This window comes from Lutjanus erythropterus, chromosome 14 (genome assembly GCF_056507025.1).
Source record: "Lutjanus erythropterus isolate fLutEry1 chromosome 14, fLutEry1.hap2, whole genome shotgun sequence".
Taxonomy (NCBI): Eukaryota; Metazoa; Chordata; class Actinopteri; order Lutjaniformes; family Lutjanidae; genus Lutjanus; species Lutjanus erythropterus.
Window position 1 is genome coordinate 20,127,632 of NC_139330.1, and position 18,439 is coordinate 20,146,070.

The window sequence follows — 18,439 nt, forward strand, 5'->3', positions numbered from 1 at the left end:
GTGTGTGTATTTTTCAAAGTTTCAACCTTAGAAATTGCAGGTTAAAGGAGAAATATGTAAGTCCCTAGCATTCAAAAATGAGTAGTGCAGTCCAAACAGTGAGTTGGACTCATAGAGGGCATATGAAATAGGATGAATCCCTATTTTATCTATGAAGCACGTTGTTTTCCTCCACCCCCTCCCTCTCCAGACTCGAAGCTCATGCAGGTTGCCTGCAGGTTGCAGTAACACTGAACAGGAGTGCAGGATACTGTTATTGACAATAACAAGTGGCAACTAATAAATGTCATTTCAACTCAGAATGGAAATTTCAAAGGAGCACATGCTGGCAGCAAATATACTACATATTTCTCCTTCAACAAAATAATTCTTATTTCAAGGTCCACTTTCTTGAACCTTTAACCACATCTCATAGCCTTCATCAGCAAATGGAATTTAGTACAACCACCCTTTATCTTGTGGCCAAATACCATACTTATGTTATGCGATAACAACTAAGCCAACTCTATCTACTGATGAAGGCCACAAAAGCTCTGGAAAAATCAAGGAAGTGCACCTTTTTTATTCAGTCACTCAATCTGCAATTTGAAGAGAAGTGACATATAATTGACACATATATGTATGTGTGTGTGTGTGCGTGTGTTCATGTGTATGTATGATTCACCGTAAACTGCCACAGTCATTTGGTCCTGATGGACCGTGTTGCCCACTGAAGCCTGAACAGTGACAGTGTGACTCCCCTCCTTAGAGAAAGTGAAGGACATCGCTCCGTCCAGGGTCACAATGGGCTAAAAGACAAAGAGACGGAGAGAGAGATTGACTGTGACTTGTGAATTTATCATGTCAGTCAGTTAATAGACTGCATGGTGCAGAAAGAGAAAGTGAAGCGCACCTCCGTTTTGTTATCAAACCACCAGTAATAGGTGACTGTCCCCACATTGCTGGGGCGTAACACTGTGGTGAGGTTTACTGCTTTGTTCTTGACGACTACAGAAGGAGCCGAGAGCTGGACCAGTTCGAGTTGACCTTAAGAGAGGAAACATAAAAGCGAGAATAATGGCTGAATGCTGCTTTCATGGTGCTCAAATTTCCATGTTTAGCCATACTTCGGCACACAGCGGCTGTCTGAAACACAATGAGCATATAGACAGGTGGTGGTGAAGCTGATCGCACTGCCAGAGTGAGTTGACAAGTGTCTGTGGATGTTTTGATGCTTTTCGCCGCCATGAAAATGTCACCGTTGGTATCCATTATAATGAGCTGAATCCGAACTGACCACAGCTGCCCTTCTCTGTCATTGAGGAGACAACAAAAACAGCCGTCTTTCACGCCTACACAGGGTGAGTAACGCTAAAAACTTTGGATGTGGATTTTGGATGAAGTCTCACTTTAATGAGCGAATTTGAAGCAACAGAAGAGTCGTGAGCATACTGGCCCTAGTGGTTTGTAGTGTTTTTTTCTTTCTAAGGGCTCACAAGTGTTTTGACCTACTTGAAGTGTGTTGGATTTTATAGTCTATGATTAAATGTGATAAAAGATCAAGAAAATAGCTTCTAGTGTAGTAACTTTATGATACTTACTAAATGAAGTTAGTTTCTAACAAGTTCATGCTATATCACAGGGCAAGAAACAGGCACTGTTAGCCAGTTAAAGGGATAGTTGGGGGTTGGATGAGGTACTGGCTGACTTTGCATTGACAGTGCATTAGCTACAGTAGATGGCGGTCTGCCTGCCTCCCATTTTAGAAGCAGAGAGGAGCACCAGCACATAATCTAAGCAATTCACTTCTGTGGACACAATCAGCAAGAAAAGGTATTTCAGGCACTTAAAAAAGGTCCAACTGAAAGAATCAATATCAGTTTAAAGTGTGCATGATACTCACTTTCACTGCTTTACCTTGCTGTCAGACAACCGTTATATAAACCAAATATCACTCTCAACACACCAACCAAACACCACAGGCAAAATCAGTCATTTCAACTCTCAGAAAAAGGGAGTTGCTGTTCTGTCTAATAATCTGTTAGTTTGTTTGTGTTACTGTGTAAATTTGGTGTTTTAAAGGAATAATTTGGATTCATCCCACTCACACAACGACAAAAACAGACAAACAGACTGAGGCAGTAATGGATCAGCAACTCTGAGAGGTAAAATGACTGATTTTGCCTATAGAGTTTTATTGGTTGGGAGAGAGTCATATTTGGCTTATATAACTGGAGATCGACTTCAGAAAAATCTGACGGCAAAGTAAAGCAGTGAAAATATACTAAATATAGTGTACACTTAAAATGATACTGATTTTTTTAGGTGGACCTTTTGTAAATGGATAAAATATGCTGTCCACATCAGTACATTGCTTACCTTCCATTGTGGTGGCCCTCTCTGCTTCTCCAAACAAGTGGTGTGCCGACCGACATCTACTGTAGCTAATAATAGACTTTTGATAAAGACCTCATAGAACCCCACACCAAATAATCCAAACTATCTCTAAACATTACCTATGAACATTATCTATAAACATACAATAACTTATTGGGTATTGTGGAGGAAAAAGAGCTCAATTTTCTCATATTAACACAGTGAGAAATCATTAAAGAAAAGGTAAGGTGTTCTAACAGCAACATTTAAATGACTTGTTTCGACTCACAGGAAACGTGCAGGTACAGTGTCACCCTGTCAAAGCCCAGAGTGTTGCTTGCTGTAGCAGCAACCTGGTAGATGCCAACTTTACTGTAGATGTGCTTGACCCCATCCTCGATGGAGCTTATGTTAACATACGATATTGCGGTCCCATCGCCGAAGTCCACTGTTATACTTGTCGTGGAGCTGAGACCCTTCAAAAAGAAAACAGAATCCTGTCACTCAGAGTGTAGCCTCAGTTGTTTGTCGGAGTCCTCGCTCACACATAACAGAGTGCATTTTCCATAATATCTACGAGAACGAGGTCAAGTGGTAAATCATGTCACTGCATATTTATCTGACATGTTGGCGCACCGGCCTCTGTGCTGCATCTCTGACAGCATCTCGATATACAGATAAGAGTAAAGAAACAGCATGCAGTCTACAAGTATCACCCTGTAACAAACACGACTATTGCTTTGTTAAAGTGAAGTCAGCACCTCCTCTAGAAAGACCAAGAAAGTGACATTCCTCTCCAGTGTCGCTACCAGCGTTCCCTCACTGGTGAAGAGCTGGAGGCCCCTGGGGGCCTGGCTGGGACACTTTTGTCGCCTGGGGCTGTACTTCAACAGCGTTCCCTCAGTGCAGTTGTTTGACAAAGCCCTGCGATATCTGGAATTCATTAAAGACCCCCCAAAAGACACAGATGAGCTCTACATGACTGTAAAAGCAGACATACTAAAACACATGCACTCACAGGAAGACGTTCTGTCTACTACACAACCACAGCTGTATCAACTCAATTAGCCCTTGTTTTCAATTAGATGCCGTTTAACATTATTGGTTACATAAAAATTAATAATATTACAGTCATTTAGCTAAATTGATTCAACTACTTGCTTGCTAAACAGTTTTCAAGCATCCTAAAATGCAGCATGTGGCATTAAGATGATGGGAGGTGTGTCCTGTGCAGCTGGATTATTACAGCTGGCAGTTCACTGGTTATTGTGGCAATAAATATACTAAAGATCTGCCTCACATCAATTTGTAATCCTATTTGCGTTCCTCAGTAAACTGAGAACCTCAAAACTACTCTTAAATAGCTGCATGTATTGTATTGTATAAATATATAATCCATGATTATGCTATACCATTAAATATTATACTATGCCATATTACGTTACATTATTATTTATTTATCCATTGCAACGCCACTGTTACTTAACACTGACTACTACTGTGCTGCACTCTGTCACTTCGGGATTACTGCAAAGTCTTAAGGACTTAAAGTACCTCCAACAACTATCATGCTACCTCAGTAGAAAATACTACTATAATATTGCATAACTGTTGTCTTGCGCTGCTGTTCTGTCCTGCACTGTGTTGTTGGAGTATATGTGTAATGACAATAAAGTTTGAATTGAATTGGAGTGAGTAAGTGTACTTAGCTGCTTTCCACACCTGCAGAATAGCAGATAATTTATCAAGGAAGTTGAGTTTAAATGTAATTTAGGGCATTTGAGCACCAACTAGTCTCTTTGCTGGTGTCAGTGCAGATGGACGAGGTGTACCCACCCTGTGGTGTTGAGGAAGCTGTCCCCCGTGATGCAGTCCCTGGATGTTGCTGAAGGAACAAACCAGAAAGCCGGAGTACAGCTCCCATCAATCTGCCTCTCAAACCCATAGTCGCTGTTTCAGTTGGAACAACAAGTACAGAAAAAAAAAACACACCAGGGTGTTACTGGGATTAGTAATAACTTATTTAAAATATCAAATACAATTACTCAGCTCAAACAGAATCGTACACAGTCTGTGCATATCTTCTGTGGATAGAGGTGTTCTGGGCTTGAGAAAACTTTTCACAGCGCAGCAGCGCGGAGTATTTGAGATTTGATGTTTTATGTATCAAGCCTCTGAAGCAGAAAAGGAATTGTGTTTACACAAACTATAATTACACCTCGGCAAAGTCAGAGGGATCCGTCAGATTCCTTTCATCATGATCAACACAGTCTCAGGAGCCGGAGTTGGAAAGTTTAATAAGTCTTTTAGAAATAAAGTGGTGTTAAGCTTGTTTAATACTGCAGTCAGAGCTGCTCATTTAGCACCAGTGAGATCAGAAAGATAAAAGATACAAGACAGTGAAACCTCTAACTGGTTAGATATATATCTATATCTATATCTATATCTATATCTATATCTATATCTATCTATATCTATCTATCTATCTATCTATCTATATATATATATATATGTATACATACATATATATATATATATATATATATATATATATATATATATATATATATATATATATATATATATATATATATATATGTATATATGTGTATATATATATATGTAAGTATATAATAGAGAAAGACATGACTTAAATCATTATGAAAATCTACTCTATTCTAATCTAGAACCTGTTCTCATTCCCCATATACATTAATTGCATTACTGCACACCTGTCAACCACAGTATTGTGTTCTATTTAACTGTGTACACATTATATTATATTTAATCCTCATGTTTTAGCTGCTTAACTATTATCACGGGCAATATTATGCTCATTATGTTGTGCAATAATACTTTAGATTCTTATTACCATGTAGAATATTAAATTTTATATCAAGTGCAACTTTCATCATTCATTGTTCATTATCTGGTGCAATATAACTTTTTATTACTTTCAATATCACTGCCAATATTACTTTCAGTGTCATTGCCAATACTACTTTTGTCTATTTTACTTCATTTTACTTTTCTTATTTCTATTGTTATATGATTAGGCACTGTTTTTCCATGTACTTATATAGAATTCATATTTTTTATTTTACTTAATATGTAATCAGGGCTCAAATTACATAGTGGCTTTTGGGGAGGTTTATTTTCTGGTGTGCACTGTCACATGTCACATGTCACATGCATAGCGGTTTCATAACAAGAACATAACAGTACTGTTTCAAAATCAAAGAATGCATTTATTAATCAAGAGCAAAAAACAAGAAACAAAATTATGACATCAGTAGCAGAACTTATCTTATTATATCCTTTCTTATCATATCTTAATTTGCATTGTTGGGGGGAGGCTGAGATCTAAGAATTTCCTCGCTTCACTGTAACTGTTGCATGTGACAATGGAGAACTTGAACTATTCAAGTTCACTTCAAATAAGCAGAAAGAAACAGCAGTGTTCAGCTATCAAATTTTGATTGTTAGGAAAGGGGCTTCAATATTTCTGTTAATCTGTCAGTTCAAACTGAGTTGTGATGATATGATCATAGACCCTTACACTTTCATAAAGTTATGCTGTCAAAATTAATTAGTCCATGCAAATGGTGGTTAAAATTAACAGAATTAGTCACTGAAGTTTTTGTTTTAAGAGTTTTGTCTGATGTAAAGAGTGACCACAGACACAGTTCATTGCACTGAACCATCAATTTGATTATTATAATCATTTTGCACACATTTGCCATATTTTGATGTATATGTATAAAAAGTCTGAAAAAATATTTCTGGTAAAATCAGGATATAATTACATATGTTGAATGTTATTTGAAGGTTAGTCACACCTAGTTTTAAATCATAGTACTAACATCTTATGCTGACGGGAAGATTATAAAATAAGAATATAAGTTGTGAATTATAAAATAAAACTGTCTGGAAACCCCCCCTTGTTGTGCCTTAGGTTTGCTTCACAGACTCTGTCTCTGGAGAATGACAAAATGTTGTGCATTGGTATTTAATGAAGTGAAAAGAGTATCTGCAGAGCAGGGAACTCACCACTCAAAATCTGCCTCTGTGCACGGGCAGGAGTCTGACATCTGGGAAATATACTGATCTCTGGCCTTGACACATCGAACGTTTGCTTTCAGTTTTTGGAAGATTCTCTTCATTCCCATGATGCACACTTCGCCCTGTGATGAATAATGCATCATAAACATTTCAGAGGTTCTTCTTCCTTTTATTTTATTTTTTTTTTTACTATCACCATCTTGCTTTTATTGTGTGACTGAATCAAAGGAATTCACTTGGGTTTAATCAGCAACTGTGTGTTATCAGCAGTCAAGTAGCAGCAGGATCCTCGTACCTCATTGTGTAGCTGCCATGTCAGATAATCTTCAGATGTGCATCGATGTTGAAAAATAGACCGGAAGTCAATCTTGACAAGTTGCCATTCAGATCTATGGCTGAAATGACCAAATATTCTGCACAAACAAGAAAAACTAGGTCAAAAACAGCTGGTATATGGGTCAGATTCAAGGAAAAAAAAAAACTGTTGTGTGAAAACCTTCACTTTGAGTAATTTTAATGCAATGACTTTAATCCGTGTTCCTCTGTGGGCTGAGAAACTCCTCTGCATCTCAGGCTTATGAAACCCTTTCAAAACCACATTAAATAAACTCAAGAATATTTATGTACACTTCTAAGTCTTCATCAGGGTGCTATATCATTACCCAGTGCAGTAATTAACAAACTAGAAACATATGAGCTCTTTGTGGTTCCTTCATATCTTACGTCATTATGAGGGTGTCCTCTCCAGGCTCCCCCAGCACCCCGTCAACATAGAGCGGAGAGGAGGTGAAGCTATATTTGTCCCAGTTTCTGCCCTCATCAAAACTGAGCCTGGGGGAGAGAACAATGGTTGGATCACAGACAGACCAGCCGCAAATGGGGTTGAATTCACAGAGAAAAGCCTTAGCAGGAAAGCAGTCTCGCTCCTCGGTTTGAAGATGGTTTCTAAAAACATCCTTGGAGAGTCTTACCAAATATGTCTAATTGGCAGAGGTGTGTGTCGGATGGCCACCAGAGATCCTCCTTGATTCAGGAAAAACACGCTGTACTCTTCCTGAAACACCTGCAGACACGACCAGCGTCGCTTTATCACACAAGATAGAAACTCAAGTCTACGGTGACAGTGTAAGGAACATGCTCTCGTACACCTACACACTCCGTTCTTCAAACAAGAGTCTCAGTTGTAGCAAGTGTTGCTCTCTTTGTTGATTTCTGAAGTCTAAGCCGATGGCAACAATCTTTGGGTTTATTTGTTTCACAGATCAGAGGTGCACATGTCATGCACAAGGCTGAGTGTCAAAACTTCATTTTTTTTATTTTCTTGTAAACTGAAAAGTGAGAGCTGAAAGATGGCATTGAAAGCTGAATCATATTCTTACTTTTGTTCACCAATTCTTTATTCAGATAAAGCCTGACTAAGTGTTTTTTTTCTCTTTTTTTAGTTAGATTGAGGGGAAAGTTCAGGGGAGAAACATTTGTTGTCTGGACTAAAAAACAGTTTTATAGAGAAACATAACAACACTAAGCAAGATTATGTGACCAAAAGACATTACTTACAACGTTTACAAGAGAAATCTGTAATATATTTACTGTAATACATGATAAAATTCTGTCATCAGAGCTCAAAGAAACATGCGAAATTGAAATGCTTGCTTCTCCAACAACAATGGTACAGCAGGAAAGTTTCCATTCTTGTTCATAATGTCTGTTTTTATTAACCAGTTTCAAGTTAATTCACTTTTACTGGGGTTTTGGCCTGATTTTTCCAGATGTTTGCGTAATCTGCCATTGTGAAGTCACTTCTTTAACTTTTTTTAAACAAATGTATTTTCCCTTTCATTGACTGTCTTTTTTTTTAAACCATTTTATATTATTTTACTATTTGCCATATAACTACTTTTGCTTAATTAGGTTCATTTTAGCCACTGCTACTTCAAATGCCCATCCAAGGGCCCTTAACAAACATGAACCGTAAAACAGAAGGATGAAACATATTCAAAGACAACAGAGTAAAACTATAACATATATTATGGTGACCTCACAAACTGAGTACAGCTTCCCAGAATACACATATATAGATACGTTCATATACAAATATACACAGCATACGCATATGCATATACTGTATACCTACACCCCACCCCCCCAACCCTACACATGACTACATGATTGATTAACTTGAAAAAATTCCTTCAGTTTGATTTTAAAATGTTGATGACTTCAGGACGTCTGGCCAAAGCAGGTGTTCTGGTATGGCACTTTACAGTCCCCTGCAGTGGCATTCCTAGATTTTTTGGGTGTTTTAACCTTTATTTGATAGGACAGTTTTAGACAGAAAGAACATGGGGGAGAGGGAGGGGGGAAGACATGCAGCAAAGGCCCACAGGTCAGAATCAAACCCATGGTCCCCGCCGAGGACTGTTAGGGTGTTTTCACACCTGTAGTTCGGTTCATTTGGTCCAGACTAAAAGGAAAAAAATTAAACATTGCTGTATTTTAGCTTTGGTCCAGTTCATGTTCACACTGAGTTTTTACAAACAAACCAAGAGGAATAAACATGAAGTTTTATAGACGGGCAGGTAATTCGTTGTTTAGATAGTTTTGGTGATCACCATTCTGTATCATCAGTGCATCAACAGGAAATAAAACTCTTGTGACTGACAGAGATTTATGCAACACTTTAATGCTTCTGATGGGCATATTTAAGAGCTCACAAAGAAATAACTTATAAGCATTATTTAGCAAAGCCTGTTTTGAGTAATGCAGCGCTGCGTCTGAAAACCCTCCTGTACATCTTTAAATATTGAGTTTGCAGAAATTTTGTGAAGAGAAGAAAAGAATATGCAAAAAGAAGCTGGATTTTTATTTTCCTTAGATCAGAAAGGGAGATTTTTTTCATGTGTGCGACATACAGTTGTATTCCCGTGGGATCGCTGTCATACACTTTTTAATCAGACAAAGCACAAGGAGTAGGATACAAGCACAGCTGTTTTCACAGCTTTTGACATATTAATCAGGGAAAATACCTGCAGTGAAGTGCATACCTGTTACTAAATAAACTTCATAAATAAAGGCTATGCATGTCTTATACAGATAAATAATATGATTGCCTCCTGAACAGATGTCACGATCAGCAGATGGATTTATTAGTAGTTTAACTTTTGAAATCAGGCTAAAATCACATCTTCTATCATAAAATCCTGTGTTTAGTTCATTTGCTTTCACACCACAAACAAACCGCCCCAGGAACCATTTGGAACCATACCAAGACCCACCTTATCAGGAGGACTCATTCTGGTTCTGGTTGTTTGGTTCACACCAGGGTTCAATTGACAGCTTTCACACCAGCCCAAATGAACCACACTAAGTGCATGAATGGTATGTTTTACTGGACCAAAAGAGGTGTGAAAACGCCCTCTGCACATGGGGTGTGTGCTCCACCATTTGAGCTACCAGGGCACCCTTAAATGGTTTTTAAAGGAGCAACATGTAACAATTGCATATCTAAAAATGAGTACTGCAGTCTAAATAGCAAGTTGGAGTCATAGACTGTGTGTTAAATAGATTGGAATCTAGTAATGCAAAGCTAAGCCTGTTATCCTGCAAAATAAAAACCCATTGTGCTGAAAATATTAGGAGTTGGAGTCCTCCCTTACTGCCCGCCAGACTGCATTAACATATTGTCAATTTAACCATTATAACCATCTACTCTTTCTAAAGCAAAATTAATTATTTTTTAAGACTCATTAACAGACACTTTCTCATATGGCAAACACTCTCTATTAATTTGAAATCTAATTATGAAATGAGCAAACAATAACACAAGTTACAGCCCAGAATAGAAATTTCAAAAGGGAGACACTGAGACTGTAGCACTGGTGTCAGACGAAGACGTGAGTATTTCAACTTAACATGTTTCCTTAATCTCTGATGACATATTATGGTAATTTTATGATTTATTGCAGAAAATTCATTGCCTGTTTCTCCTTTAAATTATTTTTTTAGCAGTCTACCATTTATTATTTATTATTATTATGTTAATGTACAGAAATACAGGTATTGTACAGAGACCAGTATCACAAAATTTACACTCATCTGTCATACTGTACCTCTCTCCAGGTGTTTCCAGCATCAGATGTGATGAAAATACTGACATTAGTGCTGGTCAGCTCAGGCCCAACCACACCTGGATACAAAAGGAGTAAAAAAGTACCATTTCCAATATTTATTATTTCAAGCGTTTCACTTAAATGGTTACACAGGTAAATCCGTACAGTTGCTTCTTTTGAAATCTGAGTATTGCTTCAAATAAGACAAAACAAAAGTTTTTGTCATTTTTTTTATCTAGTATCGTGGAACAGATGTGCAGGAAAGACTGATTTCATTTAGTTTTGTAAACTGAGCAAGACACTGCTGGGAACAGAAGTAAAGAAGAGATTTGATTGAGAGCACTGAGGGATATGATCAAGAGTAAACAACAGTATGGATGTGCAAATCAAAGTGCAAATCAAATAATCTCCTCACCTGATGCTATTATAATTCCTGGAGCTGTGTCTTTGCTGACAATGTTTCCCGAGGTGTAAGGATTCTCAGATACATGAAGGTGCAGATGTAATGAACAGTAAGGCTGCAAAACACAAAAGAGATTAGTCTGCTGAAGTCAAAAAGTAAAAATTAAAGTTTTTAAACAGACCTTGTTCACATAAAACACAATGTTTCATGATAATTAATTGTAAAACCATCATTATTTGAAATCAGCTACTTATCTTGGGGAGTAATTTGGAATGTAAACAATCAAAATACAAAACATTACATAAATACTATCATTCATCATCAAGTATGTGGATAATTTATGCTGGAAGTTCAATATCAACGCCCTGATTTATGCTTACTCAAAAACCAAATATATCAAAATCTATGTTTTCAGATATTATGGTTGGCATTATTACAGCCTCCAGAATTATTTTGAGTCATTGGAAAACAGCTGAATGTCCAAATTTAAAAGGTGGTAGATGCCGTGGTGGAGATACGAGTGTCTGCATAGTAGATTCAAAAGCAGCTTGGATGATGGGAAATGACTGTGGGACCTTCATAAAAATCAAGAAATGGCCTGTTTCGATTTTATTTACAGCTAAGAATCTATCAGAATGTATCCTCTATATAGGAATTCTCATTTTTTTTAAATTGCTGACTTTGGCTACCACTTTCGTGTGTGTTTTTTTAGTTTTTGCTTATTATTATTTGGCCTTTCTTCCTGTGACTTTGTGATTATTTAAAATTTTGCTTTTCCGTTAAAACAGGGGTTCTCAAACATGTTACCTTTACATTATCTGTTTTTTGTTTAAGGTCAGAAGTCCGGAACAATTACCAATGACAAAATAACTTATTAATCAACTCACTAAAACTTTTACACGACATACATTCAACAAACAATTATTTCATTTAACATGATGGACCAGCAGAAAACTGAGGCAGACATGCCTCAGATAGTTGGTCCATTTATTTCTGACTCAGACATATTCTTACAACATGTATCACTCCACTTTTTTCAGTTACCATCCAACTCTGATATCTGAATTTGGAGATCTGCCAATACTGATACTACACAGAAACCGGCACTCTTTTTTTGTTGATATTTCTGATTTATTATTCTCTTTATTATTATTATTATTATTATTATTATTATTATTATTATTATTAGTAGTAGTAGTAGTAGTAATAGTAGTTGTTGTAGTACAGTCAGTCTGGAAAGCTTGTGTATTTTGTGCAATAGCATCCTTTAACCATTGGCAGACACTGTAGGATTCTGGCTTGTGACATTCACATGTGCATTTGAGAGGCCCTCATTTGTATAATTTCCCATGATGCACTGCTGAGAGGTAAAATTTGCTTTTTTATGTCAATAGAAATGTTACTGTTTTATAGTGCTTGTAATATGTTTGTTCAGAACATGGTGGTTTATGGTGGTTTAAGTTGGTAATTGTCATTTTTCTGCTGGTTCAGTGTTTCACCATGAATCGGTTGGCGAGTACATTTCGTCACTCCAGCTGTATGTATTACATGTAATTGCTAAATGGAAGAGAAAAGCGCTGTTCAGCTCTCAATTTGTGTAGTACGTACAAATAGAAAAGCACGTGGCAAATGTGACGCGAAACTGATATTGGATCAGTCCCATCTCTACTTACAACAGCATTTACATCAGTTGTAGAAACTGAGCACCACTGAAAACAGAGCTGATTTAGTAGCTAATAAAAAATTAATGTTAATGCATGAACTCAGCAGCTCTGCAGCAACAACCTGCAGCAACAACCTATTAAAAATACATTTTAAAAAATCTAATGTTCTGTAAGTATCACACTTAATTGCATTAAAATCATCTGCCTAGTTTTGATACAATACACAGTGCACAAAAGTACAATATGTTATGGTAAAATCCTTACTAAACTATTAAAAGGCGTACTACCACTACTAGTGCTAATAAAAAAAACAATAGAATGGTCTTAATTAAATAACTTCATAGTTTCATTCATGATTAAGTGTTATCTTTGAAGTGTTTGATATAAATTGGAAAAATGTTCCAACAGAACGTTTTAGGCATGTTAAATTATCTGAAAGGTCTCATCAGTTACTGAAATATTCTGAGCTGTGTTGGTGTGAAATACATTTATTTGCACTCTTGGACCGTGGCATGATCCAGCGTAGTATTTTCTGGAGCAGATAATGGAAATCCAAATAACCAAATCTATCTCTTGTCAGTGGCCCACTTACCTGTTCACAATAGACCTTATTTCCCTGGAGATCGGTTGTTGGAGCCTGAAGAAGGCGCCAGTCTCTCCCCTTGTTGTATGTGATATAAGTTTTCACTTGGTTCTCAACAACTTTATTTGACAGGAACACCCCTTTAATCCCTGCAACCTGCGAACATGAGAGACAGGGAGCAGCAGGAGAAAAATAACAAAAAAGGGAGGAAAAAAAAAAACAACCGTAAATTATTCAGACTTAAGTCAAGCTGAAGGCCTAGTTTGGAGAGGAAGAGATGTCTGAAAGTGATAGTTTTTCTGACAGGGAGCACTATTTTGGACCATCTGTAGGACTCTGCAGAATCAAAACAACATATGGCGCAGCCCTGAGATATTTCTTCTTCTTTGTGTTTATGTGCACAGAGACGCAGACTCTCACGTGCAGCCATCGCTCGAGTTTCTCCTCCGTTTGCAGAGCACCACTCTCTCGCCAAAGGAAGAATGACCGTTTCGTATCTTCTCCTGGTCATTAAATATGTCTGGGCATAAAATGTGTGTGGAGGTCAGCGAGCAGTGAGAGTAACCAGTGCTGATGGCTATCTTAGGTGTGTGTTTGTAACAATGTGATGCTTTTACTGCTGGCTGCAGATGAGGATAATCGAGAGTGATGCATACATGTGCGGTCGCTGCAACCTCAAAGCACATCTGTCGACACAGATAGAACATGTTCCAGGCACAAGATAAAGCTGCTATTTTGCCTGCATTGTGACTAAGTGACACTTAACTTGTGTATGGATGGTATGTTACCAAAAGACTGAACCTACTCGTTGTTTTTTTGGTGAGACAATAATGTCTCATGAAAAAAGATAATAACAGAAGGCAGGAGGTGGATATGAGAGAGACACTCAGACGCTGCAGAATAAAATGCAGTGTAGCAACATCTGTTCCATTATGGTGAGGACATCCGAGATGCGGCGAAAAATCGAGATTAACTCTAACTAAAGTTTTAGCCTGTCTGTTGGTACTTTAGTTGTCAGAGTCAGAGTCTGTTTAATTGTTCATGAAAGCTCCCAAACCAGGAATTTAAATTTGTATGGAGCTCTTAGATAACACAAAGTGAATGAAGCCTTTTTGTTTGCATGTTCAGTCCATGTTTGTCTCTGTCTCGTCTCATGGACAAGACATTAAAGTCAGATGGATCGGAGACACTAAATTAAAAAGTGAATGTGAGTGGATTGATGAATAAAGCTAAGAGGTACTTAAGTGTGTAGCAAGTAATATTTTCATTATTGATAAATCTGTCCAGTATGTTTCTGCTTAATCATCTATGCAGTGTCAGAAATGTCAAAGTGAAAAATGTCCATTAATTCCTGAGAACACAAAGTGAGCTCTACAAATTGACGACTGACAAATTCATCAGCAACTATTTTAATTAATCAATTAATCTATTAGTCATTTATCAAAGACAATTTTTGGACACATGATGCTTACAGCTACTCAAATGTAAGAACGTCCTCCTTGTCCTTGTCTTAACATTATTGTAAAGTGAACTGTTTTGGGGATTACACTGAAAATAAGTCCACTGGATGAAAAAAACACTTGAGCTCTGGGAGTAGAGTGGACAATTTCCAAATTTTATAAAATAGATAATTAATTAAAAATATTTTTTAGATTAATTAATAATGAAAATAAACATTAGTTGCAGTCCTACTCTTGTTTGACCAATAGTTCAGTTCAAAATCAGAGATAATATGGTCAGATAACCAATATGTTTGTAGAATTGCACAAAAAGCTTGTAATATTACACAACAGAACATCATTTTTCATGCATAATTGCACTTAGCGCTGCAATGATTAATCAATTAATTGATTACTTCTCAAATATTACATTAATCACCATTTTGATCATTTAAAATTAAATTTAATTGTTTTGAGTCATTTTTTAAGAAAAAAAAAAAAATTTTCAGCTTCTCAAATGTGAATGTTTTCTGATTTCTTTACTCCTCTGTGGCAGCAAACTGCATATCTCTAAGTTGTGGACAAAACCAAAGATTTGAAGACATCATCTTTGGCTTTGATAAACAAAGATTAACATTTTCACCATTTTCTGGTATTCTTTTAGCCAAACAACTAATCAGTGAATTAGTTGTTCCCCTAATTGAACTAATTACTGCACAAATTAATATAGTTAACATTAATGATCATGGCAAATAATCCTATAACATGACAACTTGTAAAAAGACAACAGCAGCACTGTCACTGCCCACCTCATAGAGGTCTATCATGATGTTGCCTTCAGGTCCTCCGCTGCTCACAACGCTCTCCAGCATCAGGGTGAAGAAGAGCCCTCTGGACTCAGACATGTACAGGTTGTAGGAGTCATTCTGGTGCCAGTCCTGAATTGCTGCCACCACCTGGTTATCGTCTGTGCTGATTATCTGCAAGTCCTGAAAATATATGAAATTGGTGAGTAGATGTCTCTGTGTGGAACCAACAAGGTTTTAAGAATTGATTTAAAGGACTTTTTTTTTTTTTTTTTTTACAAAAAACTGCGATTCTGCATAGTTTGTGTGCATAGTGGCCACAGAGCTCAAGCAGCAAGCTAGCAATTTGTCACTTCTTGACATGATTCAGTCCGGATCAGCAGCGATTAGACCTCAGGCGTTTCATGCCATGCACTAAAAATGAAGACAGGCTCCATTTAATTTTACTGAATCTCTTATCCGGAGCGAAGCGAGGTAGGGGATGTGTGTCCTTCTCAAGGAAACTGACAGCATACAGTACATGGATGGATGGATGAATGGATAGATTGATCAAAACAACACTGTGGGCACTAAATCTCTCCTGTTGTTATGACACGCTCTCTCAAACCACTAAGCTGCCCTGCTGTGCTTTTAGTAAATGGAATTCAGTGGCGAACGCTGTTTTGTGCAAATGCAAATGGACCTCTCCGCTTCAAAAAGTTCCTGTGCAGTTCTAGGGGAACGCTCACTGTGCAACCCCAGACTCATTTTTTAAGTAAATTATCTGTTGATACAGATGGGAGGGCAACTGATTAAAAACTATGCATGGGTCTTAAATAAACACAAGATCTGAAGATATAATTATGCATAACTGAATCAATTTTCAGGAGGATAATAATGCGGGGTAAACAATTTAATGGATTTGTCAGCAAACATTATGACTAACTGGGACCAAGCCTCCTTAAAATCATCTCAAAGTGTTTCACAGTAGAATTAATGCTGTACTGCTGCTTGTTCTTCTCCATATACTCAGGCCACCAAAATCTGCATACTTTTCAGCAGTCTTACCTTTTCACCTCAGTGGGATGGCTATGTTGCTGGGGGGTTTTTTTTGTTTTTTTTGTTTTTTTTAGGGGTGGCAGTGGCTAATTCTGCAAGCTCTTGGCTTAGGAACCAGAGGGTTAAAGTACGGATTATGAACTGGTAGCTGGAGAGGTGCCAGTTCACCTCCTGGGTGCTGCAAAGTTGCCCTTGAGCAAGACACCAAACCCCAAAGTGCTTGTGGGCATCTGACTATATGTATGTATATGTGTGTGCAGCCTCCTTGCTCTGACATCTCTCTGATGCATGTCTGAGTCCTTTTTGTGCATGTGTATGTATTACAGGCCTGAGTGTATAAAATACATAAATAAATAGATAAATAAAAATTACATGGGGATCAGCTGTTACTTAACTGAGCTGACAAAACTAGCGCAAAGATATTAGCCATGTAGATTGAGCAGTAAAAGAATATGTAATATTGTCAGCTTATGACATTAGCAAAAAGCTTTTTTAGAAGATTTTAACTCACAAAATGACAGAATATTCAAATTACAGAACGCTATGCTAAGTGACTAGGTAGCTAGAAATAGGGGTATATCAATATTTTCAATATCGGGATATATCGGCGTAAAATCTCAAGACTGTACCAGACCGTGACAATGAATGTAGCGACGCCTGCGAGCTAGTTCAGTCAGTCAACTCAAGCTGCACCGCAATCACACATCACACGCCTCACACTCTGTGGTACATACCAAACGGTGTGGTACCTTACAATCTGGCAGTCTATTTAAACCGCTAAACCTCCCATCTCTCCCCCTGCCTGTCAGTGCCACTGCTGCCTTGCAACAGCATCGCTGCCTGTTCATTCAGCCCCGCCAACTTTCCAGCATCCACCTGCAGGCTCCGACAGGGGGTCCAAGAAATGTGTTAATCACTCCTCAATATCTCTGTGTAAACATAATCTGTGAGGAGTGATGAGGTCGGAGCCTAGACGTCAAACTCTAACTATGTTCTGCTGCTGCAATAAACAGTCCTAAATGTGAGTTGTGTGACTAAAAAGTGAATGCCTCTTAAATAAACACAAGATCTTAAGATAAAAACCCCAATTCCAAAAAGTATGGGACATTGTGAAAAACAGAATGCAATGATTCATAAATCATTTTGCATTTAACAAATCATCAACTTGTATTCAATTCACTACAGTAAAAAAACAAGATATTTAATGTTCAAACCGATCAACTGCATTGTTTTTGTAAATACACACTCATTCTGAATTTGATGATTACAACAATTTTGAAAAAAGTGCTCCAACAGGGGCAACACAAGAGGAGAACACTCAAAAAAAAGTAAACAGGTTAGGTCAGGTCCTTGAAAGGTTTAGTCATTCACAAGCATGGACGGGGTGTAGTGCACTGCTTTGTGGACAAATGATCCAACAGTTTAAGAACAACATTTCTCAACACACAATTGTGAGGAATTTATGGACTTATCCATCTACAATTCATAGTATTTATAAAAGATTCACACAATCCAGAGAAATCTATTCATGTAGGAGACAAGGCTGAAAACCAATACTTGAATGCCTGTGACCTTTGACCCCTTAGGCAGCACTGCATTAAAAACTGCATTAAAAACCCACACAATTTATAAGGACTCTACATGGGCTTGAGAACATGTAGGAAAACTGTTGTCAGTAAACACAGTTTGTTGCTGCATCTACAAATGCAAGCTAAGACTCTATCATACAAAGTGAAAGCCACATACAAACTCCATCCAAAAACTCTGCAGCTCAGGCTTATCTGAGACGGACTGACACAAAATGAAAAGCGTGCTGTGGTTTGACAACACGAAATTTCAGATTGTTTCTAGAAATCTTGGACATCATGTTCACTGGGCTAAAGAGGAAAAGGACCATCCAGATTGTTGCCAGCACTAACATTAAAATTTAGCTGCTGTGATGGTGTAGGGGTGTTAGTGCCCGTGGCATCATGGGTAACT

General features: G+C 37.6%; 1 protein-coding gene across 1 annotated transcript in view; it reads right to left on the reverse strand.

Annotated features, from left to right (window-relative positions):
* The window catches only part of LOC146315503 (VPS10 domain-containing receptor SorCS1-like), a 77,180-nt gene that overhangs the window by 20,531 nt on the left and 38,210 nt on the right, over positions 1-18,439 (reverse strand). The window contains exons 9-21 of the mRNA XM_084735743.1: positions 15,425-15,604; positions 13,186-13,332; positions 10,942-11,044; positions 10,527-10,603; positions 7,389-7,480; positions 7,141-7,248; positions 6,713-6,830; positions 6,406-6,539; positions 4,192-4,305; positions 3,117-3,288; positions 2,645-2,831; positions 893-1,026; positions 665-788 (exon numbers count right to left, since the gene is read on the reverse strand). Coding sequence (XP_084591869.1) covers positions 665-788; positions 893-1,026; positions 2,645-2,831; positions 3,117-3,288; positions 4,192-4,305; positions 6,406-6,539; positions 6,713-6,830; positions 7,141-7,248; positions 7,389-7,480; positions 10,527-10,603; positions 10,942-11,044; positions 13,186-13,332; positions 15,425-15,604 — 1,690 coding nt within the window. The remainder of the gene's footprint in view (positions 1-664; positions 789-892; positions 1,027-2,644; positions 2,832-3,116; positions 3,289-4,191; positions 4,306-6,405; positions 6,540-6,712; positions 6,831-7,140; positions 7,249-7,388; positions 7,481-10,526; positions 10,604-10,941; positions 11,045-13,185; positions 13,333-15,424; positions 15,605-18,439) is intronic.